Here is a 26192-nt window from a genome sequence, read left to right on the forward strand (position 1 = left end):
ATATCAAAAAGCGCTATAATGATATTAAAAGGAACACAAAAGAGAAAATGGCTGAAGAGCATAGGCAGCGACGCATGACAGGAGGAGGACGAGCAGTGAGAGTTCACCTCACTCCACATGGACAGGAGCTGAGGCCGGTTTTTGCTCCTGAGGTTTTTCCAGGTCCACATATTGTAGACACTGACAGGCCAGCAACCCCTAGGCGTCGTGGTGAGTATGCAAACAAATGTTACTACTTTTCACTGTCTTTTTTTAAAAGTATTGTAGATCCCATTTTTTTATTTTAAATGGTGTAGTGTGTACGCACCTGTAGGCACTCCCATAATGGCCATATTCAATTGGATTCGCACCCGCAATACTTTTCCGCCTCCCGGGCTTTCCGCCTACTTTGCCTGTTTTGCAGGTGGAAAAGTACTGCGGGTGCGAATCAAATTGAATACGGCTCATAGTGATCCCCCATGTCAGTGCATCTTTTGGGGGGTATCAGGCTGTTGTACACCAATCAGACAAGATTTTTCGGCCGTTTCCGTTTTGGCAGGTGCCCTTTTTGCGTCCTTTCCAATTCAATACCTCGCATTGAAAGGTCAATGGAGCAGGCCGGTGAGTTATGCCAACGCATGAAAACCTCACTTTTTTTTTTTCAAGTTTTGAATTTATGAAAAATGTCACATTACTTAATTAACCTTAGCATTGTGACATTAAAGTCTACAACAATAGAACTGTCGAAATTATGTTCTACACATTATTTATTTTAAAGTATTAATTAAAAGGTAATGATAGAGATGTGTACACATACATAGCCTCCTTGCATGTTAAAACAGGTCATATAATTTTTGTGTTTTTTTTTTTATATTATAGACATTTTAATTGTAACAATGTGTTTTATTTGCACATCAATGGAAAAAGAATACACATGATTCCAATGATATGCGGCATACCTATATTTTTGGACAGACAGCTGGTGTTTCTGCATGCCAAATGCTACGTTAGTGTCATAAGCGATGCCACTGTAACGTAGCATTTATCATGTAGATACACCCGTTGTGTCACTTCATTGCAGTCACTACTGAATGTACCTGTTTTTTAATATATATATATATATATTAGGGATGTGCAGGCTCGGATAGGTTCGAGTTTGCACGTGGAGTTCGGATTTTTCCCTCCAAAAAAACGGAACTCAGAAAGAGGCAAAACGTCATCTTGCATGGAAGAACATCATCATTCCTGGACAAAAGTATATATGTGTATGTATATATGTGTATATATATATATATATATATATATATATATATATATATATATATATATAAAACGCAAACTCCAAAATTAATCCTAACACACTTTTAAACATTTCAGTTCTACTAAACTTTATTAAAATTTTTCAGAACCATCAGGAGTTTCTGTGCCTCCACCGCAGACCACACCACCAGCGTCTAGGGTCCCAGGAAGTCATTTTGGCTTGGTGGCCTACATGTCTGAGGAGGAGGAGGCGGCTGAGGCAACAATTCCTCTTAGTCCTTTGGAGGCAACAAGTCAAAATCCACCTGCACAGCACCAACACAGCCACCCACCCCCAGTGCAGATGAGCTGGCTCAGTCCCTGCACACCTTCTGTCAACACCAGATGCAGTACATGGAGGTGCAAAAAATTCAAATGGACAGCATCACACACCAGCTAAGGAAGCTAAATAGGATCTCCGCAGTAGCCCAGGGGACTCGCACTCATATGGCTAGTGACTTCAGTAGGCATCTGGTGGAGCTAACACAGGCCGCCAGAGACCAAAATGCTGCCATACGGAAGCAAACACAGACCACCAGAGACCAAAATGCTGCCATAAGGGAGCAAACAGGCCTCAGTGGCATTACAAAGGGAGCTGGTGGCACAAAGGGCCCTTAGGGAAGTGCCATCAGCATCTACACCCAGCTCACAAGCCACCAGTCTCCAAACGGCCTCACCAATGAGTCCCCCGAGGCGAAGTGCCTGTACATGGGGGGGGTGCAACTACAGGGTCAGGGAGGGGTAGAAGCTCATCTGCCTCACAGTAATGTTGGTTGTTTTTATAATTTGTGTTTTTTTTTTTTCCCTGATACCTTCCTATATTAAAAGTTGAATTAAATTTGTGTCCGTCTTTCTTTATAAACTAAAATTAGATTGATTAATTTATTTTGAACTATATTTAAATGGAATAGATGTTTGTATTTAATACGCTGCAAAAATTTGGTTTATAGGAAAAAACAAAAACAAAAAACACCGAATATGACTTTTCGCCGTGGCAAAAACTTATCCCTAAGACTTTTTGCCGGGGAGAAAACGTATCCCCAAGACTTTTCGCCTAGGGCGAAAAGTCTATGCACACAATAGGGTTTGAAAAAAAGTCAAGATTTTTGGCTCCTAAACGAATATGGGTCCGATTTAGACACTTTTAAAAGAATTAAGAATTATGAGTATTTACTTCCTTAAAAAGGTAATTTTACACTTGATATGCATATTAATATATGTTTATGGTTTAAAAAAAAAAAAAAGGAATCTCTCAATTTTTAACATACAACTCTCCATTGTCACTTTGGTCTATTTTTTGGCGAGATTATGGTAATGTTTTATGTGCGAGTTTCGAACTTGCACCCTATTACATTGCACGAGTTGTATGTACAACCTGGGGAAACATCTCGATGAGAGTTTGAAAAAATGTGTATTTGGAAAATTGCGAGTTTACAGGATTGCGCACGCTATTACATTGGTCGAGATTACAAAATATGCAAGTTTTCCGGGAGACTCGCAAAATCTAAAAACTCGAACTCTATTACATCCCACCCCTAGTGCCTAACCCTAGCCTCCCCCTCCCCAATGCCTAACCCTAACCCCCCCTAACACTCCGATACTTACCTTCGGTATCCAGGCGGTCAAACTTCTGACTACTGGCATCGGGATTCAGTCGCCGGTAATAGGAGCGTCGGCATCCAGACCACCGGGATGACGAACGCATAAAGTTATTGGCATATACATCAGATATAACTGCAATGAATAGTATAAACAGACATGCAAAATAACACAATATTGCTGAGCATTGAGGCAATTGCAGAGAACCATAAGGAATTATGTAACTTTGCAAACAGACATTCTTAGCACAATGTGGTGAGAATATTGCAACTGCTAAGTTAAAGAGTTAAAAGTTTCTTAAGAACTTTTAAATTAGCATCCTGTTAAACCTCTGCATATCTGAGCTGGCAACACATGAAAGCAATCAGAGTTCCCTATACACTGCTTTCTTAAAAGGCAATACAGGTGTTTGGGGGGCTGCAGCCACAACATAATCATAATTTAGAAGACGACATAATTCCTAGAACAGGTGTACAGAACGCAAAGCAGTAATTGTGCCCTTCGCTCCATGAATGCGACAGCAACGTAAAATTATGCTTTATATGGAGCCTGAGAAAATATTCTATCTATTCCGAAATATATGCCAAAAAAAAAAAAAAAACTACCATCAAAGTGCTGCTTTTTGATATAGCCCCAAATACGCCAATCTTTGACTGCTGCTGCACTAGTGGTTCATTTTTTCTACCTTTATTATAAATGGAAACTAAAAATCGTAAACTAACTAGTTTTAACTTCAAAGTACTATTAGTAGTTCAAAAACACCAGGCCAGACCTTATGTCACCTGGAATGTAGAAAAATTTCAGCCTGGATCTATCTGTTCTCTTTAACCAAAATATCCAGAACAGCATAACAGATACTATAAAGTTTCTCCTAACATTGGCCTCCTGGAAATCAGGACAAGAGATCATTGTTATGCCACTTTTGGTCATGTTCTCAAGCCAGTGGAGATCTGCTACATCCCGAGGGAGCTTGTCTAGCACTTCAGAAGAACCAAGCCACTCCCAAATCCCCTCCCAAGAAGTCCTTAACCACTTAACTGGTACGGTCACATGGGATGCGACAGCAACCAGATGGGCTTTAGCTTACACTGTCACATCCCCTGCGTCCGTGATGTCCCGCTGCGTCCCCTGGCTATTAAGGAGGAAGTCCGTTCTGCACATGTGTAGAATGGATTTCCTCATGCTTGTCCGTCCCCCTGCAGTGATGCAGCGGTCTGTGACCACCAACTTCACTGCTGGAATCGTGCCCCAGAATGCAGTGTGAATGGCATTCTGGAGTGCATTCACCGGGAACAAAAGTGTGAGGAGGGTAACTTCGTTCCACCTGGGGTGCTACTTGGCTGATCTTTGCAAGTGCAGAGATCAGCTGCAGAAGGGAAGACTGATCATCAGTCTCCCCTGAGACACGCTCCGCTGAGCTCTGCATGTGGGGGAGAGGGGAGGAGTAATACAACATGCAGTGGGGGGCAAGACAGAGGTAAAAGTGGTGGCTTAAAGAGTGAATAAAATAATATACAGTATACTGGTCACAGGGGAGGAGGGGGTGTTCAAAAGACAATGACAAATTACACTGGGGGTGGTGGGTTAGACAAGTCTCTAACCACTGAGCGGGTGAAGTAATGTTAATGGGATCTATTGCCAGGGTGCCAGGGTGTGTGGAAGGGGGGGGGGGGGTTCAATTAGCGATAGGGGCGGTGGGGTGGGTAATTTTACAACGGAAGGGTGAGAGAAACCCCTTCGGTATATATTTTAAATAAATAATTTTTTAAAAATATAGATTTTTAAATTCAAGGAATTAAAAAAAAAAAATTAGAATTTTTGTTTTTGTTTTAAATAGTCAGTCAGTTAAGTGTTTAAACTGCTGTTCACCAATGTCATGACTCTCCGGCATGACAAACGCCCAAGTTCCGGGCAACATTTGGCACGTTTGCCAAAACTTGGGACCATCTATATGGAGAACAGTTGGAAAATGTGCCGTGATGCATGGTGCAGTTTGTCACGTTCATCTCATACAGAGCTGTGACGTCTCTGCAGGCTACTATCCACTAGAGATGCTGGCATATGTTTCAAAGAAGAAAAAATTTGACAAAACTGCACGAGAACTAAAGTTTGAAAACCCCCAACAAATTTCCGAAATTTTAGGGAATAAAAAACCTAACTAAACTAGCTAAATGTGAGCAAGGATAATGCTTTTGACCATGTTCAAGCCATTTCAAATATGATTGAGCGTAAACGTTATTTAACTATTGTCTATGCGATTGACCAACGTCAAACTAGAATATCGTAATGCTCACTTTGTGAATTAAAAGTACTATGAAATTAAAGGCATTCTGTTATAGCTTAGCTTCAATTGCTTTACAACTCTGTACCAACACCGAACAGGTCCTGAATGCAAGATCGTAGGAGCCTGGTTAGAATAAGCAGCTTTACTAGCCAATCACCAGGGCTGTACAGTATGTTAGAATTTGCTGCCAGAGAACCATTGCTGTGAATCTCAGAAATTCCTACAAAAAAGAATATTTGGTGTAAAAAACAAAAAAAAGGTAGACATGTATTGGGGTATTAAGATACAGTGGTCATCCATCAAAATCTGAAAGGAGGTTTACATTTTAAAAACAAAACCACTTTCTCACCAACCCCCTACTCACAGAATATGAAAACCACAAACCTTAAATAAAACTATTTGCTGCAGGCTACAGTCGTATAAAAAGGGTAAAAAATAAAAACCCCGCTAAACAAAAAGCACGTGAGTTGCTGAACTTACCAATTCGCAAAGAGCTAGCAGTAATTTTAGACCACACAGAATTGCCTCTCACTTACAATTTGTCTCTATATTGTTCTGTGGTCTTATGAGATGGATACCAGATTTTCACAAAATTGAGAGATAAAAGAGGGCTCACAAAATGTGGTGAAGTGTCCTTTAAGTGACATTGTCGTGACTCATTTATGTGCAAAAAAAAAAAAAAAAAAAAAAAGATTAACAAAAAAAACGTGTTTCCTGTAAGCTAGAAGATGGAAAATAAAGCTTGAGGTCTGGGTCTTTTAAATATCATAAAATAACAAACACAGACCCAGCTAAGGACACTGATTTGAGTAACATGCAATAGATATTTTTCCAGCCAGCTCAAGAAATTATAAATGAGCAGTGTCTAAAATGAAGAGACCCACTGTGGTTCCTCGGGTATTTTCTAGCCAGTTTCACAGAAAAGTTTAGATTTCAAACCAAATGTGTTAAAACGAAAGAGAAGGTAAATTAATATATGTTGGGCGTCTTTCTGTACCGCACGGCAGCTCTAGTTTCATACCCAGCACAAGCACCAAATGCAGCAAGCTTCTGACCTACATGTAACAAATTGCACAGATTCATGTATTAGTTACTTGGGAAATCTGCAACAAGGTGGTAATGAAAGCTAAAGATGTAGCAAGGTTATATATACCAGTTCACTGGGGCAACGCAATATATTTGCATTTAAGTTAAAGTAGAACGTTTAACCGAGCTGCTTCTTTCCCTTAATGGACCTCTGGGATCTACACAGTGAGGCAGTTTCCCTGGGGGCTCCTCTGTTAACGGGATGCAGTCAGGAAGCAAATGGTCGAAATGCCGACCGCCGGCTTCCCGACTGTGCAATTCCGACAGGGGACAAATGATGCCTATCATTATCCCGAATGATACCATACCGAATGAATGTAAGCCGGGCATGGACAGTTGCGGGGGGATGGGAGGGTTAGGCACCTCCCCCGGGAGACTTCGGTTTAGGCTGTTGGGAAGGGGGGGGGGGTTAGATTTATGCACTTGGGGAGGGAGGTTAGGCACCCCTAAGGGAGGGTTAGGGCGGGGGGGGGGGGGGGGGAGGGTTAGTAATAGTTAAACTTACCTGTCGGGATCTTCTGTTGCCGGTCTTCCGGCGTCGGGATTTGAACCTGCGAACATGCGTCCGCTGGTATTTTATACCAGTCCCCTGTTAGCAGAGTAGGTCTGCCAAACAGGGATGTAGTACTGCAGCTGACTTTTGTAGTAATGGGTGTGGTCTTCCAAAAGGGATGCATTTTAGGCAGTTCTATAGGTGGCGTAGAGTGCTGAAGTTTTAAAAATAGAAATGTAGGCAAGGACGACAATTTATGTACTTAAATGCAGTTGAGGCCACTTTACATTAAAAAAAAAGAAAAAGAAAAAGCTTTTTCATTTTTAAAAATTTATTCAATTTGGGGGTTCCTAAACTAACAAAAAAGTTGATTTTGGGGTAATTTGAGGCAATTTCTTTTTAAAACCCAAAAGCGCACACAAAAACCAAAACACGAGTTTCCTCTAAAAAAAAATAAAAAAAAACGCAAGTTTGGAATTGGATTGCAAACACACCCAACATTAATGGCTAAACAATTGACACATGACATTAAATAAGGACATTAAATAGACATGTATATGGCATTCAACAGGCTAAACATAGTAATATACAAAACACAGTGAGGCAATGGGAACACTTTTAAAGGACAGGAACAGCAAGGGGCATGTGGGGGAAAGTATCTGGATCCAAAGTATATCTTGTGGACTGCTAAAGGTACCAAACTATCACACTTTAATGGGCACTTCCATTTCATGTACCCAAATCACTCATGAGACCAGAGAATTAACTAGACCAATCCATGAAGCAATGGAAGGGGCCTGTGGAGCTATCCACTTTCTATACATAATTTAGCTAATGTGAAAAGGATAATAACATAAGGGTGTGATTGACTGTTTAAAACATCAGCAGGGCCTAACCAAACAGTTTTTGGGTCAGACAAACAATCTAATCCCAGAGGTGGCCACACATCCCAGGACCTGTGTCCAAAAGTCAGTGATCAAGGGACAGGACCACAGGAGATGTCAGAAGTCCGCAGCAGGCATCCCATATTTAGGGCAAGAGGTGGAAGAGGGTCTCCAAACTGCCACAGACTCACCAGAGTCTAATACACTCTGAAGAATATCTAACTATCTAAAATCTGGCACATGCCGTGGCGTTGTGAGGGGTACAAAGAGCGAAGCTCCAGTCCTTATCAGAGAGGGGACCTAAGTTAGTCTTTCATTTGATCTGCAACTCAATCTCGCTGCAGACATCAATGATAAATACAGGAAATATGCTTCTTAGAGGGAAGAGTGAGTAACAGTTTGTAAAGGGGACTCCACCAAAGCAAGAACACCTCCATCCCACTATGCACACAGCACAGCTGCAGAAACCGATCAAAAAAGTCGTAAATTTTAAATCAGTACTAAGCGGAGTACAAGAGCACAAGGCCCGGGTCCTGATATATATATGCACTACAGTGGAAAGGCCATGAGTCAACCAGAGAGAACTATCCTCTAACTTAAATTCAGATAAAGCAGGATTTTTACACAAAAGGAGAACAAGGATCTATGCCAAACCTCCCAAGGACTTTAAATGTCACCAGCCCCACATCCTGTGCATCTGAACCAAAAAGAAAGGACAGCCCACAAGAGAGGACTCTAAGAACTGTAAGGGGGTGAAACTGGTCTGCTGGAGTAGTTCACTCTTCCAGAGACCAACAAAGGAAGTTTAAGTCAAACTTAGGACTTCTTTTTAAAAGGAAATCTATTTTGGGCTGAAAATTCAAACATACACATTCAAGTTATGTGTAATCAAAATACCCAAATACTTGAATTGTGTACACCAGCGCGGCAAGAGATTATACAGGAAGTATAGGGAACACCACAGGTTTACTGCAATTAATCCGTATAGCCAAAAAAGAGCCAAATACATCATCCATCGCCAAGAGAGGCTGAAGCACAGTGTCCGTATGCGACAAAAATAATAACATATCTCAATACAAGGCAATTTTCTACCCTGAACCCATAAAGGACAGAAAACACAGAAGTAGTATGGATCGCACAGGCCAAAGGCTCTTTGGTAATAGCAAAGAGCTATGATAATAGGAGGCATTCCTATCTGGTACCACATCCCCCGGCAAAGGAATCTGTAATAAACTCATTTACAGAAACCCTTGCTGCTAGACAAGAATACAGACATTTAATCCAGCCAACGAAGCCTTCCCCCAGCCCAAACCTTGAAAGCACAACCCAAAGAAATGACCATTACACAGACTCAGATGCCTTGGCAGAATCCAGAGACACTACCAAGGCATCCCTCCGATCCTCTTGATGTAGTTGTAAATAAGAATAAAAGTCTGAGATTAGTCGAGGTTGACTTCTCAACATAAAGCCAGTTTGATCAGAGTAAACAATCTCATAGATCACCTTGTTCAAACGTATTGCTAAAATTTTTTCCCAGAATCTTAAAATCCACAAATAAAGGAATAGGTCAATACAAGCCCAGATAAGCAGGAAGCTTGTGGAGAACCACTATAAGGGCCTTCGCCATTGAAGGGGGCAAAGAGCCAACCTCAAACAAGAAGTTAAAGCTTTCCAACAATTTGAGAACAAAATAACCAATATGAATTAAATTCCATCCACTCCCGGAGCTTTACTTCATAGTGTCTTCTATCTCCTCAAGGGAGATTGGGGAATCCAAATAATCCCGAAAACTTAATTAAGAGTAAGCAAAAGAATATAATCCAGATAGGTAGCAAGGTCAGACTGGGAATAGCAAACCTAGGAAGTATAGGCACCCACAAAATTATCATGTAACACATCAGCAATGGATTGAGTATTCGTGCAACAGTATCAGCACCAATCAATGCCTGCACAGTGGGAAGGACAGACCCATCCCGAGCCAGAAAGGCCATAAATCTACTAGACGTCATCAAACCCATATCTATTCGGGAAAAAGTATGCCAAGAGGAAAAGAGTAGCAATGCACCTCATATTTATGTTTTCAAATATCCAGCAGTCCAATCTCACAAGAAGACGGAGAGAAAGCATAGGGGTCACTGCGGAGGAAGTGCGGGCCCCCCTGCCACCTATCCAATTTATCATCCAGTACAGTATTAAAATACCAGACACAAATTACAGAAAGCAAAGGGAATGAGACCAGAAAATCACAACCCTTGGTGAGCATTGTAAGGCGAAGGAATATATAATCGCCAATAAGACAAAAGGGAAGGTATGTAGTGAAGCATTAAGAAAAATAAAGTGCCCCAATGTGTCCACCTGTACCTAATGTCACTCAAAGCACAGTGATATACTAATAAGAACAGGCAGTCCCCTGGTATGAGCATGAAATTCGGACTGAAAAAGCCACCCCACCTGTGGTCGTTTAAGAGATAAGACTCTACCACACCTTAAATGAGTCTCCAGGTAACAAACTATACCAGGGGCCCACGATTTAAGTTGTCTCAATACCAGGAGCAGCTTACTTTTATCATTTAACCCACGAACATTCCAGGACTAGATCTTCAGTATAGAGATAAGAAAAAAGGGAACAAATAACCCAGAATGTCACCACTCCACACGCCAACAGACAATACAACACATTTGTAAGTGTCCTGTCAGCATCAGATAAAAGGTGTGTGCAGCAATAAAACAAAATGTTAGAAAAAACAATAAAAGTAAAAATACACAAAGCTAAAAACCCCAAAAGCCCCCAACCCGCATACTATTATCATAATTTATTTATATGGCGCCACAGGTGTTCCGCAGACGAACAGGAGTGACACAGATGGGGTAGGCAGGGAGGAAGGAAGACGTAGCAGCAAGTTAGGATGAGAGCTGGAAGGCTTTAATGAAGTAGTGGGCCTTAAGTGCTCATTTGAAAGATTGTAGAGAGGTGCAGAGTCTGATGGGGAGAGGGAGGGAGTTCCAAAGGTGGGGAGCAGCGCAGGAAAAATCTTGGAGGCGGGAGTGGGAGGAAGTAATCAATTGGTATAAAGGCGGCGTGTATTAAGTGAACGAAGAGGGTGGACAGAAGAGTGAGGGGAGATGAGATCAGAGATGTAAATGGGAGAGGAATGGGTGAGGGCTTTGTAAGTGAGTGTGAGAACCTTGAATTGGGTTCTGAAAGGGAAGGGGAGCCAGTGGAGGGCGTGTAAGAGAGGGGAGGCAGATGTAGAGCATTTGGAGAGGAAGATGAGCCGAGAAGCAGCGTTGAGCACAGACTGGAGAGGAGAGAGATGGGATTTAAGGGAGGCCAGCTAGGAGGAGGTTACAGTAGTCCAATCTGGAGATGACCAGCGAATGTATGAGGGTTTTGGTGGCATCCTGGGTGACAAAGGGTCTGATCTTAGAAATATTCTTGAGATGGAAACGACAGGACTGCGAGAGGTTCTGAATATGTGGTTTGAAGGAGAGGGAAGAGTCCAGGATGACTCCAAGACAACGCACTTTGGGACTAGATGAGATAGTTATGCCATCTATTGATAAATAGTGGGACATGATGTTATTTGGGAGGGTGGGAAGACGATCAGCTCAGTTTTAGACATATTAAGTTTGAGAAATCACTGGGACATCCAGGAAGAGATAGCAGAGAGACAGTTCGAGATACGAGTAAGTAGAGAGGGGGAAAGATCAGGTGAGGAAAGGTAGATCTGAGTATCATCAGCATAGAGATGATAATGGAGGTCAAAAGAGCGGATGAGTTTACCTAGAGAGGACGCATAGAGAGAGAATAGGAGAGAGGACGTATAGAGAGAATAGGAGAGGTCCAAGAACAGAACCTTGGGGAACACCTACTGTAAGAGGCTGTGGTGGGGAGGAGTTGTCGTGAGAGGAAACAGAGACGGAGCGGTCAGAGAGGTAAGAGGACAGCCAGGAGAGAGCAGTGTCACGTAGACCAAGGGAGTGAAGGATATGCAGCAGTAGAGGGTGGTCCCACAGTGTCAAAAGCAGCAGAGAGGTCAAGGAGAATGAGCAGGGAGTAGTGGCCCTTTGATTTGGCAGCAAGTAGGTCATTGCTGACTTTTGTGAGGGCAGTTTCAGTGGAGTGGAGCGAATGGAAGCCAGGCTGAAAAGGGTCAAGGAGGGAGTGGGAGGAAAGAAATGTGGTGAGGTGGTTGTAGACAATATGTTCAAGGAGTTTGGAGGCAAAAAGGGAGGAGAGAGATTGGTCGGTAGTTAGAGAGTGTTAGTATCAAGGTTAGTTTTTTTTAAGAATGGGGGAGACAAGGGCATGCTTGAATGCAGAAGGAACAGTGCCAGAAGAGAGGGAGAGATTAAGGAGGTGGGCAAGATGGGATCAGGCAGAAGGAGAGGTAGCGGAGGAGGCGGGAGGGCATAGGGTCGAGGGGAGAGGTGGAGGGGGGGGGGGGAAGGACTGGATACGGGCCTTTGACATCCTTCTCCCCCGTGACTGGAGAGGAAGTTGAGTCAGTAAAATGGATGGGGAGGGGAGATCCAGGAAAGGAGGAGGTGGAGAGCTGGGGGACTGGTTGGATATGATGTCCTGACGTATGGAGCCAATTTTAGATGTAAAATATGTAGCAAAGTCAGTGGCAGCAAGGAGGGGAGACGAGGAGGGGGTGGGCGGAGGAGGGAGTTGAAGGTGGAAAAGAGACGCTGGGGATTTGAGGACTGGGAGGTGATGAGATTCTTGAAATATGACTGTTTAGAGAGGGAAAGGGCAGCACTGTAGGATGACAGCATGAATTTGAAATGGAGAAAATCTGCCTGAGAGTCTGATCTTCTCCGCTGTCGCTCTGCGGTTCGTGAACATTTTTGCAGGTATCTGGTGCATTTTAAATGCCAGGGTTGAGGTGTGGATTTGCGAGGGTGAGTAGTGATCGCCAGAGCAAGAGTCAAGAGCAGAAGTAAGGGAGGCATTGTATAGGGAAGCAGCTTGTTCAGTGCAGGAGAAAGAGAATAGGGGAGATAAGTGAGTCAAGTAGGGAAGAAAAGAAAGCAGTGTCGATAGCTTCAATGTTACGCTTAGTGATGGTGGCTTTGGGAGGTAGAGGGGAAGGAGAGAGGGATAGGTTAAAAGAGAGAAGGTGATGGTCAGAGAGGGGGAATGGGGAATTGGAGTAGGCAGAAATATAACAGTGAGTGCATACCCGATCGAGCAAATGCCCACTTGCATGGGAGGGTGAGGAGGTCCATTGGGAGAGGCCAAATGAGGAAGTCAGGGTGAGTAGTTTGGAGGCAGCGGATTCTGTGGGGATATCAATTGGAATATTGAAGTCACCTAGAATAATAGAGGGAAGGTCTGAGGAGAGAAAGGGAATCAGCCAGGAAGCAAAGTTGTCAAGGAACTTGGAGGGAGGGCCGGGAGGACGGTAGATGACAGCTACTCAGAGGTGTACTGGTTAGAAGAGGCTTATAGCATGAACTTCAAATGTGGAGAATGTAAGGGATTGTTCTGAGGGTATAAGTTGGTATGAGTAACCAGGGGATAGAAGGACCCCAACACCACCCCATGGCGACCCCCAGGCCTGGGGGTGTGGGAGAAAGTGAGGCCCCCATAGGAGAGAGCTGCAGGAGAAGTGGTGTCAGAGGGTAAAATCCAGGTTTCAGTAATGGCAAGGAGATTCAGGGAGTTGGAGATGAAAAGGTCATGGGTGGGGGCCAGTTTGTTACAGACTGATCTGGCATTCCAGAGGGCACAAGATAGATTGACAGAGTTGATAGGAGAAATGTGAAGGAGATTGTCAGGATTGCTATAGCGTGGAGAAGAGATTACTTTGGGAGACCGAGGTGAATGGAGTGTAGGGATCATTCGGGCTCCTGTGCTAGGGGGGAACCTGTAGGAGGTGGGCAGGGAGGGAAATTAAAGAGATGTGGATGGAGGTGGGGTAAAGTGACAGGGAGAGAAGTGAGGGAGGAGAGATTAGCAGTGGGGTAGTAGGATCCTTGGGGGGTAGAAGATAAAGAAAATGGAGTAATGGGGGAAGAGGGGGAGGAAGGCAGAGAGAGAAGGGGAGATAGAGGTGGAATCAGAGGGTAGAACAAAAGATTAGTTAGAAACTGAGTGAAGGGAGGAGTTGAAGACAACATGGTCATGGTAAGGATGAGGTACCGTGTCAGCACAACAAGAATTAGAGTTTAGAAAAAGTGGAGATTTGATGGGAGAAGAAATTGAATATGAGAGTAGACAGTGGTAGTAGCTAGATGATGTAAGACTAGGCAAAAGAGCCAAGGTAGAAATAAATTATTAGAGAGGTAAGCTGACATTAACAGTGTTCATAAAGATCATCTGTTAAGCATAGATGCAGCACAAATAGTAGAAAGTGATGCACAAAGTTTTTGTAGCAACCAGAGTCCAGTGTTGAAGGTCCAGGCTAAGCAGTCAGCAGGCTCATGTAGCTGTGAGAATGTGGGTTCACCTTTGCGGATGTTATTTTCTTCAAATCTTGATCAGGTTGTTAGAAGTGTAGATAGGTTGTTTCCGTTTCCCTTCAGTACAACACCGGTCTAACACCAGTATCAATCTTAAATTACACTTTTGATTTGTGCACTTCTATTATAGGGAACTTCCAGCCAGGCTATTCCAGCCTACTAATGACCCATATGTAGGAGACCTGGCATGTTAATTTACTGATTGCTTACAAGCCCAGCACCCTCCCACTAAAAAGGCTAGCAATAAATTGAGTAAAACAAACAGCACATACCACTAGGCTAATATCAGGCTCAATGAGCTAACTAACAAAGAAACAAAAAAAAAAACACACAAAACATCAAACTAATATACTATGCAGTGATATGCTAAAGAACATTGCTTATCAGCAAAAGCCTGAGACTTGTAGTCCGTCACCTAAGTTCACATGGCTGGCCAATATATATTCAGAATAGCAAAAGTCTGAGACTTGTAGTCCGTTACCGAAGTTCAATGAGGTACACCTAAACTATAACCTCTAAACCTCACTAAGAATAAGGAATAAAAATAGGGGAGACAGCCATTGTAGTGTGCCCTATGATCAGCCAGGGTAACCTCCACGTCTGGGCACTTGAAGATCAAGTCAGGAGAGAGTGTCCTTAGTCAAAGAAATGTGAATATTTTCCCCTGATACACTGAAGTGGGCAGGAAAAATCATGGCATAAAAAAAGCTGTAAATTCGCTCAAACATTTCTTGACTTGGACAAACTTCGCCTAGGATTATTGTACTTCCAAGGCAAAATCATGAAATATAGCAATACGTTGCCCATTAAATTCCAAAGAACCTCTGGTTCTGGGTAGACTGAAAACAGCATCTCTGTCTTTATAATGTAGGACTTTTGCTATAAACAATCGGCGGCAGGAAAAACTCTATCCTATAATGTGGAAATAAGATTCCTCCATACGATCCCTCATTTTTTTGCATATACATATGAACCACAGCAATATATTCCTGTCACTTACTTCTCAGAATCTACAATGGCTTGCAACAACTGCTCCATTTGTAGTGTAGGAGACTCAGACTCCGTTACAACAACAGGGGCAACAGAGAATGCACAGTCAGGAGGAGACTGAGCAGATTCCTGGAGAGCGGTAGAGACTGCATATTTTTGCAATTTTGCGGTTGCCTCTATCTGAAATTTACAGCTCATGGGTTGGGCCTGGGATGCCGGCGGTCAGAATCCAGACGTTGGTACCATAACCCTATGAGGATGCCAACACTTGTCGGTCAGTATCCTAACCCTCCCTGGTTCCTAAACCTAACCTCCCCCTGTTTACACCATAAACCTAACCCTTTCCTCTTAATGCCAAACCTTAACCCTCCCCCTAGTGCCTAACCCTAGCCCTCTCCTAACCCCAGTATTTACAGTCGGGAAGCCGGCGCCAGTATTTCGACAGGTATTGGGGTTCCGGCACCGGCATTCTAAGCACTGACAACCCAACTGTCAATATTTTGACCGCATCCCACTGTCCCACATTGGTGTAAAAAACAGCAGGAAGCAATGAGAGTAATACAGGAGATTGGAGATGCTTCCATTTTTGGAGTACCTCTCCTAAGGAAAGGCAGACACTTTGTAAACCGCAGTACCTGAATATGAGGTGCAGGCTGCAGCCCAACATGTGGTCACCAGCATAGGAGACTCAGTAGAGAAGGTCAAGAGCACCTCCAGCACAGAAACAGCAAAGCACTGTTACCTGCAGGCTCCGGGGCCCACATTCAGGAGGTCCAAGATGAGGACAGACACAGCCGCGATGGCGGAGGCCAGCACTAGCGATCCCCCAGAGTAGACCGTACAGGAGCAAGCAGAAGAGGGAGAAGACAGCAGAAAGGTGGATAAAGTGCCCAGTCCGTCAGACAGCAACCCACAGACAGTAGCCAGGGGAACGCCCGCCCACAAAGCACAGTGGCGTGGCACTAGCATTCAAAGCAGGCTCACATTGGAGGAGGTCACAAGGCCCAGGGCCCCACACCAGGCTACCGAAGGCACTACACTCCCAGGAGAAGCAGAGGAGGCACTACCAGACTAGGACAGACAGTGGCCAGCTGGGACAGGCAAGTAGAATGACTGCATCAATGGGATAGTGATACAGGATTCACAGGCTGGAGAGAGCAACAGCATGCGTTTTACTCCAAGGTCATCCAGGGCACAAGCCTAGTTTTCAAATTACAATTGTTAAAATGTGTAAGAACGTTGTAAATTGTCCAGGAAACAACAAGAGCTAAAATTTTTCAAAATCAAAAAACTTACCAAAACATTTTCTGCTTCCCTAGTTTTATCCAATTAGGAAAATAAACTGTTTTACTTCCATATGGGAGAACTTCATTAAAATAATTAAATTTTGGATATACTTTCCTCCAATTTTTACAGTTTCACATACAACACTGTTCATACATATGTTGAACCTATGAAAGCTCAGAAAGAGGCTTTTTTTCTCAGAACCATGAATAAATCCTTGCATAGTGTAAGACTTGTGTTCACAATCGTGTGATAGAAAATATAGCCTCAATAGAGCACTTATGAAACTTCCTTTACTTCTCCTCTGCATTTAAACTGTAATCTCATGTAAGTTGTTCCGAATTTGGGGTTTGTGCTTCCTCAAAAGTAAAAGGACATTTTTGCTGTAGATAAAGGCATGGAGGGACAGGAGAATACGATGTAAACACAGCGAGCCATGACAATAGAACCACACTCTGTAACTGACACGTTACAAAGTCATTTGGTGAACATCAGTCACATTCTAGCGTGCACTCATAACTTTTGTAGGTTATGGACTTAAAGAAAAAATATGTAGACTTTGTAAAAAGGTATAACTTACGTAACAGAAGATGATGGATAGTGGTCCTCTACGTTTATCATTTTAACAAGACTATTAGGCATAGTGTGGTGCTTTTTTAAATCTGACTAATTGTACAATATCAGAATTGGCATAGCAAGAATGAAGAGAATACAGTGCATAAATGATCACAGAATCTATACAGTACTATGCAAAAATTTTAGGCAGGTGTGGAAAAAATGCTGCAAAGTAAGAATGCTTTCAAAAATAGAAGTGTTAATAGCTTATTTTTATCACTTAACACAGGGATGGGGAACCTCAGGCCCGGGGGACCGTATAAGGCCCCCGGAATCATTTGGTCTGGCCCTCTGAGCTTTTTTTCTGCTAGCCTGATTTGGCTAGCAGGGTGCCTAGAATGGTACACTGCAGCCAGAATCTATGCAGCAGTGCCGTCTGGAGCATCCTTAGGACGCTTCAGACAGTCACAACGCTGCCCTTACATTGCAGGAATCACCATTGATTGTGGCCCCACACAAAGAGGTGTGGCCTGCACCGGGCCCACAAATAATGTTATATATATCAATTTCAAAATGGCCCTCAGCAGAAAAAAGGTTCCCCACCCCTGAGTTAACAAAATGCAGAGAAAGTACAGAAGAGAAATCTAAATCAAATCAATATTTGGTGTGTCCACCCTTTGCGCATCAATTCTTCTAGGTACACTTGCGCACAGTTTTTGAAGGAATGCGGCAGGGAGGTTGTTCCAAACATCTTCGAGAACTAACCAGAGATCATGGTGGAGGTTCCTTGAGAGTTTGGGGCTGCATTTCAGCAAATGGAGTTGGGGATTTGGTCAGGATTAATGGGGTCCCCAATGCTAAGAAATACAGGCAGGTACTTATCTATCATGCAATACCATCAGGGAGGCATCTTATTGGCTCCAAATGTATTCTGCAGCAGGACAACAACCCCAAACATGCAGCCAATGTCATTAGGAACTATCTTCAGCGTAAAGAAGAACAAGGAGTCCTGGGAGAGATGATATGGCCCCCACAGAGCCCTGATTTTAACATTGAGTCTGTCTGGGATTACATGAAGAAACAGAAGGATTGGAGCAATCCTATATCCACAGAAGATCTGTGGTTAGTTCTCCAAGATGTTTGGAACAACCTCCCTGCCGCATTCCTTCAAAAACGGTGTGCAAGTGTACCTAGAAGAATTGATGCTGTTTTGAAGGCAACAGGTGGACACCTCAAATATCGATTTGATTTAGATTTCTCTTCTGTTCATTCACTTTGCATTTTGTTAACTGATAAAAATAAGCTATTGACATCTATTTTTGAAAGCATTCTTAAGCTGGCCACACATCTAAAGATTCTGTCCAACCAGCCAACTAGTTGATTGTATTCCTTACCAGATTTTCATTCCAACCAATCAGCAATTTGCTCCCAAATGCTGGAAAATGGACCAAAACTGTTGTTTGAACAAATAGTTTAGATCAAACATTTAACATACTTGTCTGAACGACCATTTTCATCTGTTTTCTGGCATTTAGGAGCAAATTGCTGATCAAGTTACTCCCATACGTTACCAGATTTTCATTCCAACCAATCAACAAATTGGCTGGTTGGATGTAAGTTGGTCTAGTGTGTGGCCAGCTTTACTCTGCAAATTTTTTCCATCTCTGCCTAAACTTTTGCACAGTACTGTATATGACTATAAACACACATGAAAAGGGGACAAACTGAAGACTTTATAGAGCAGCAGAGGAATAGAAATTCAAAATATCTAAAGAACACATGTATAAAAAATCACCAGGGACGTTGGAACATCCAGGCTCCAGCAGGCCCATTGCTATGGTCCACGGGAATGGCAAGCAGAGAAACAAAGTCAGCAGAACCTCACTGGAACTCCAGGGATAGAAGGCATGCTCTTTATTAACATTAAATACATATATATTTTATCATGTAATTTACATACATTGTACTACAACCTGGGAACATATTTTGGGGGGCACACTTAAAATCATTTCTTTATTATACACTGGCATGGTGAGCAGCAATGGGCTTTAACCATTACAGCCATGCAGTGTCTCCAGGGCATTGGCTGGCACCTAATTCCTCCAGTGCTGCAGCTGCTGGACAGTCCTGCGCTGCGTTACAAATCTAAGACTATACTTTTTACACTGGGGGTTAAACCTCTTACCACCGCAGCTGCAGTACAATAACTCTTCCGACATCCATCTTAAACATAAGGGGAATGGGATGAGGACCCAGCCACAGTGACTCTGCTCTTCCTCCTTTTGAGCCTGGTTAGTTTCAGTCCCGGTGACCGCTTTTCCATTTTGCTTTAGAAGTTGAAAATATTTATTGAAAGAGGTGTCAGTTTGGGCAACGACTGGAGAGAGACTGTTGCCTTAATACAAATTCCGGGGACCAGGTCGCCATGCTACCAGATTTTGCTGCCTGGCTACTAGATTTTGCAGTGAGGGAGGAAGTAGATCCTCATCAGCTTCGGCAGAGATTTGTGCCTATAGTATTGTGGTGTTCATATCATGCACAGAAGTGTCGCCTGCGGTGACTGCTGTGCCTCTGTCCGTCCCGGCCTGCACTGACTCCTCCTCTCCATCATGGCCTGCTCTGATCCCGGCTGTCTGTCCCAGTCTACGCTGATCCTCCTGTACGTTCTGGCTGTCTACTGTCTCCTTCTCAGGCTGCATAGAGCGCTCTGGTAGTAGGGTCTATGGCGTGACCACGAGGGGAGGAGGATTTTGGTACTTTCTGGCGCCATTATTTTATGTGAAATGTGGTCCGTTACTACTGGAGGGTGGGGGGTGGAGCAGGGGAGCTGTGCAGAGCAGTGAGGGGGCCTCCATTTTACTGTATCCATTCAACTGTGACCATTTTGTGGACTAGTATAGTGTGTATAACAGTTGCATAACACACAGAGCTGTGCTCCTCACTCACTCCTGTAATTTTTTTGTAGGGACGGTGGTCGGGCTCCTACACTTTCATCCTGGCTCCTAGATTTTAGAAACATTTGTCAAGTCCTGCCTTAATAGGACGGTCATGGTCTTGTCAGTATTTACAATTATGAAAAAAAAACAAAAACACACAAGTATGGATTATCCTTAGCCTGCCAAAGTGAACCATAGGAATTACCTTTCATGTCCCTGAGAAAGGAGAACTATTTTATTAGAATGAGCAGTTGTAGATTTAAGTACGGATGTCCAGGTTGTTTGCCATACAGAAGAGCGCCATAGCCTATCCATTAAGAAAACACCTGTCAGGGCTTCTGGCTTCTATACATGTACAGTTTATTTTGCTCATTGCTATAACTTGGCATGCATGCAATTTGTATAAATCAATGTTAACACAACACAATTGTGCAAATCGTCCAAGTATGAAAGAGTTCAATAAAAGCTAACATCACATGAAATGTAAAGCCAGAACTTTGTGCGTTTGTTGCAAAAGTAAAACAGGGCTCCCATATCTGAGATTTCAGGGTTTCTATTTTACAGCCGGAAAAGAAATATACTCGAGGTGTAGAGATGGCGAAATGATAGATTTCTTATAACCACTCTCAAAGTGCAATATCACACCTCTAACTTGTAAAAATAATCCAAAAGTAAGTGCGATACTCACTTCAACTTGAAAAGGAGAAGTCAGATCATTGTACGTTCATATGTTAATGTACACAAGTGGGGTGTTTATGGCCCCATCAACCTACAAATATTTTGGTTTTAGTCTTCAGTACACATCACACGGTCTGCTCTGCCATGTTGTGTGGCTGTTTTTAGAGGATTATCATACATTACTGAACCAAGGAATACAGTATTATGAATCAAACAGCTTTGCAGCCGTGATAATTAGAGATGTGCGGGTTCGGTTTTATTCGGTTGCTATCGCAAAATAATCGCAAGTTCGGATTTATTTTATTGGCTATCCAAAACACGTGAGAGCCGGATAGCAAATACGATGCGGTTTTAGAAAGCCAAACATAACCGAGTAAAACCAAAACGCTCATCTCTATTGATAAATACATATTTAAAAAGCCAAGAACATTTCACTAAAAATTATATACATTCATAAGTTATTCTAAATGATACACTTTATATTTGTAAAATAAAAAAATCGCAAGTCTATAAAATGGCCTCAATATATACTGTACATACAGGAAAGAGTCAGGACTTGTCATAGAATTTTAGCCTTTAAAAAAAAAAAGTTCTAGAGGCACTGACTGGTGGGTTCCCATTAATAATATCATGATGGTGGACAGTGGAGAACTTATTTAAGTAACATGCAGTCAGATTTGCATTAATGAATGATGGAAGCAGCAGATGGGGAAGCAAATGGTGAATCAGAAACATCTCATGTGACTGGAAGAAAGGAGTGAAAACATACATTATACATTATCTAAGTTAGATCAGTAACTCCTGTGTTCTGCACCAATAAAGTAGCTATGCTCTCAGAGTATAATCTGAGCACAATGAGGCTCGTGCAGATCTGGATGCATTTGTGCCAAGTACAAAAGAAGGAAAAGTGGCATTTATGTGCATATGTTCAGCTGGAAACATCTCAATAGTCCAGCTATACATCCCTAGCATACGCATTAAGTTCCCTTATGGAGTAACAAGTATCAGTCACATGGCACAGAGATGTGACTTGACAGTATTAGTAGTAAGCGAGGAAGCCACATTACCCTATTTGTCCCTAATATAATAAAACATTTATTTGTCAGACACAGAAAATAAATGTCAAGAGTTAATAAATGTGAAAGTCGCATTTACCAAACTAAATAAAATACAAAAACACACTAATATCTGTTTTCCCCTTTAAAAACAAATGAGAATATTCTTTTGTGCCACAGTCCATTTAAGTCATGCAATAGAAAACCCTGACTTCATATAATATAGCAACCCCACTAGTGAAGTACCATCAGAAAAAGGGATCAATCCACCAATCAGAAGCAGCTAGCTATTTAATAGATCATAATCACAGCAGAATATGCTAAAGTACTTGACTGATGTACCAACGTATACTGTAGGCACAGTTTCCTAAATACTGCTTCTCTCTCCCATTCCTCAAGGATTAAGAAATGTAGGAGGAGTCAAAGTTACTTTGATAATGTTGATCTAAAAAGGACAGTACTGACTACTCTTTACTTCGTATAAACAAAAATACAATTTTCAACCTTTTAATCATTTGCTGTTACGTTCTAGTACCAAGAGGAAATTTGCAGGTTGTTTAGTTGATAAAGTAAGAGGTAACTACAGTGCCATCTACAGGCTTTAAGTATACACTACACAGCACAGAGGCACAGGGGACAAAACACAGACAAACCACAACCTAAAACATAAAAGTGGTAAATACAAAAAAAAAAAAGTAATAACAGAGATAAGGTAACGTTATTTGCAGTGAATAGTGCACGAAAACGGACAAACCCAACAACTCTGTGACAGATCTCTGGAGTGTCACATGTTGGACAGCCGACATACGGTCAACAGTCATTAGGGTTAGGTTCAGATGAAAAATTCTATGGTCAACATTTGAAATGTCAACATTATATGCTAATCGACATTGTGGATGTTAATATGGAGAGATTATGCCGTGGACATACTTAATGTCGACTAAATATACCACACCCCTCTGGACAGTTTAGCTTTTGGATATCCAAGTCATTTTGTGCCATACAGAAGTGTTTATAGCAAAAACAGTGGTGAATACCTCTATGGGCTGTTCTGGGAGATTGGTGGGACTCAAAACATTCACAAAGGGCTCCTATGATTTGCACAGTATATAATTGCTGAATATTTCATTTCTTTCATTTGAAAAGTCCAACAAAATGTCCTGTGTTAACATTTAAATAATAAAAAAAGCCCTATAAACTATAAAGACTTACAGCCCCCCCACAGTGTTGCCTATGTATTTTCCTCAATTTATGACAAATACATATATGTATATGTAGCATAGAAATACCTCTCAATTACATGCCATATAAGCTGCTTAGAAGTGTCCCTCACCTCCAATTGCTGCCCATATGGATTCACTGACATCCCCCTTACATGAAAATGCTGGTTGCACTTATTACACTTACACCCTAGTACTACCACCAGGTTCCAGGACAGTAACTGAACCCAGAAGCTATATGGGGTGTAGTTCTCTGGAGAAGAGGGGACATTCATTGCTATGATTTGTGGTCCAACTTAGAGAAGGAATGACACTGCCAAGGAGAAAAATAGCATCTGGGAAACCTTACTATTAATATAGCACTGTAACTAAGCATCCACTGGATGGTAGCACGGAATAAGGTAGTAAGCTGCATTATCTGACCTACAGTAGCGCTACAGAAAAGACTGAGCATACCTCAACTTAGCCTAATAACTCTGAATAGAGTGGTGGTCATATAAAAGGTTTCACTCTGACCTGTTGCTTTGTAAAGATTGAGTACATCTCAAATCAGCAGACATATTGCAAAAATATTAAAGTCAATGTAACAGCATACACACACCACTAAACTCTGCCAACACTGTACACCAGAGGTATTCAACATGCGGCCCCCCCAGATGATGTTGAACTACACATCCCAGGACGACCATACAACAGTTTTGCCAGTAGTGTATGCTAAAAAGGTGCCATGGCATGCTGGGATGTATAGTTCCACAACTGGAGGGCCGCATGTTGAATACCCCTTATGTCCATATACAATTCAATTTAAAAGCAACATGCATTCTACCTACAATGAATCCATACATAGCCAATCATTGCAGAAGCAATTAAAGCCACAGCTTTAAAAATATATCCATTAGCCAGCATGAGGCAGGGGCTACGGATGCCGGAGAAGGAGCGAGATAGAGCCATGAAGAACTCCTGAAGATAGAATACACAAAGGAAGTCCTGGATGGGTGGCAGCCATGCAAAACAGCTTAAAGGCCGCCGCCCACCAGGTGAAGATGAAAGATGAAGGCCTCGGAAACCCTGGGGGAGGCGCCCCCCTAGGTAAAGGTGCTGGCTAATTAACTATTATAATAATAGGTGTCTTGTCATAATTTTAATATTTTCTTTACAGATGGACTACAGGTGCCTGCAGGCCCATTATCTACAGGCATGCTGGCACCTGTGGTTCTTCAAGTGCAGGCATGCCGGGACCTATAGACCGCCTGTAAAGAACAATATTTAGGTACAATGAACCCTGCACCTACCGTTACCAGGCGTGCATGGCATAGACCAGGGCTGGTTGTTGCTCGGGAAAGAGGACTCTTTATTTTTTGGGGTCCACACTTTCCGAGGAATTCCATTCCTGGGCTGACCAGCTGGTTAATGTGATGGCTGATGCTAGTTATTGGAAAATAGGTGGGAATCCCACACAGGTTATTCCCCCATTTTCCAATAGGAGACCAGGCTCAGAGTTCCAGGGCCGGTTACTGACTAGGGAAGGACCCTACACTTTTTTTTTTTGCTTTAAATCTAACCTTTTCTTTAGCCTGCACAGATCATACTGTGCAGTGTAAGCTCTGCCTCTTATGTAAATTTGTGTTTGAGTGACAGCCGCTTTCAGCAGATGCAGATTGGAGGTTTGCTGAGAAATTGGACAAGTGTGTACGCATAGATTGTATGTTGAATCTGCAAGCAGGTCGGCAGAATGATTGTATAAACAGTCTGATCTGCCGAGGATTGGACAAGTGTGTACCCAGCTTTACAGTGACAGTAATCACAACTGTTTAAACAGCCTATCCGGAATGTTCAACTGTTTTACTCATGTGCACTGTTATCCAGTAACATTTTTATTTTATTTTATTGTGAACTATTTTTTTTTATCTGATATTCTGTATCTTTTTCACCCATCATCATTCTCCAAGTGTCACAACAGGGACCATTTTAGAAGTTAGATATACCACTCTCGGTTGTGTGTGTGTGGTTGAACGCATTCGGCCTTCAGCCTTGTGAGTCACAATGCATGCGTATATCAGAGCACGACCGTACACTTAATAGTGGTATACCTATTATACATATTTAACTTTTTATTTACTATATCATGCTCTTGCAAAATAAATATATAAAGGACTAATTTGGCAAAGAACACAGTGTGCTACCTAAATATGCTGATCAAGGTGCATCAACACAGAGTGCTCTCTACAACTGGAGTCCACTGTGACCAACATAACATGGGCACAAAGGTCACAATTACCTGGATTTCCAGCTCTGCTATATGTTGCTGAAGCTCAGCCACAACTGCAATACTGTCTGCTTCTCGAAGTCTCACCACCATCACTTCTTCTTTGTTCTGAAAAACATATGGCGTAAGGAGTCATAAGAGAAGAAAGCAGTATGTGTGTATATTTACTTACTATATAGGAATACAAATACAGGCTACAAGGACAATAATGAGCGATTTCCAACAGATCGGAATAAAAAAAATAAAAAATAAAAATCAGGTTTCACTATATATTAATATAATAAGATAACGTTTAAGTTGATGATGAGAAAGAGGACATGAGAAAAACAAAAGTTAATATTGATTGTCTAAATTCTAATACTAAATATTTAGAAACCCCTAAAATACAATAATTCCTCCACTGCATGGGAAAAAAAAAAAAAAAAACAGCATGAAGAGAAAAAACCCCAAAACAGAACACTTAATTACTAATAAATGTTAGTAATACCATGCTTTAACTGCAAAAAAACAGCATGTAGTTAACCAACACATGCATGTTCATTGATAAAAGGATTGCACTTTATATTTTTATTGCAGAGCTGTCCAGGAAAAGGACAGTGTTGTGTATTTTATAAGGGATACATACGGCTTGTCGACAAGCAGGTGCCGCAATGTTAAAGTGTAAATTGCTACTTACAGCATTCTATGAGTGCCAGCATTACAACTAATGCTGGGCATACACAGCCAGATAAAATATCTGTCAGACCGACAGACATTTTATCTGGCCGGCTGCCAGCCGCAGATGTCACCGGCATACACTGTGAGAGAAATCTCACAGTGTATATCCCGACATCTGCGCTCCGCCCCCGGGGGAGGAGACATTTCCCTGGAACACAGGAAATGTCTGTCGGCCGCGCTGGGCATACACTGCCGATGCGGCCGACAGTTTAACGGGTAAATATCGCATCGGACGGGCATGCTGGACAATCTTGCATGCCCGACCGAGCAATATTTAACCCTCGGTCGCCCGCACACACGCTACAATTATCGGGGCGATCCGCCGATATCAGGCGGATTGCCCCGATAATTGTAGCGTGTATGGCCAGCATAACACTATGGTAATTAATCATGTTT

The 26192-nt window shown here is 42.3% G+C and overlaps 1 protein-coding gene across 3 annotated transcripts in view; it reads right to left on the reverse strand.

The window, feature by feature from the left end:
• The window catches only part of EVI5 (ecotropic viral integration site 5), a 118666-nt gene that overhangs the window by 31019 nt on the left and 61455 nt on the right, over nt 1-26192 (reverse strand). For all 3 annotated transcript variants that reach the window (XM_088444904.1, XM_088444903.1, XM_088444902.1), the window contains one exon: nt 25092-25187. In XM_088444904.1, coding sequence (XP_088301030.1) covers nt 25092-25187 — 96 coding nt within the window. The remainder of the gene's footprint in view (nt 1-25091; nt 25188-26192) is intronic.

This window comes from Taudactylus pleione, unplaced genomic scaffold (assembly GCF_031769625.1).
Source record: "Taudactylus pleione unplaced genomic scaffold, aTauple2 ptg000373l, whole genome shotgun sequence".
NCBI lineage: Eukaryota > Metazoa > Chordata > Amphibia > Anura > Myobatrachidae > Taudactylus > Taudactylus pleione.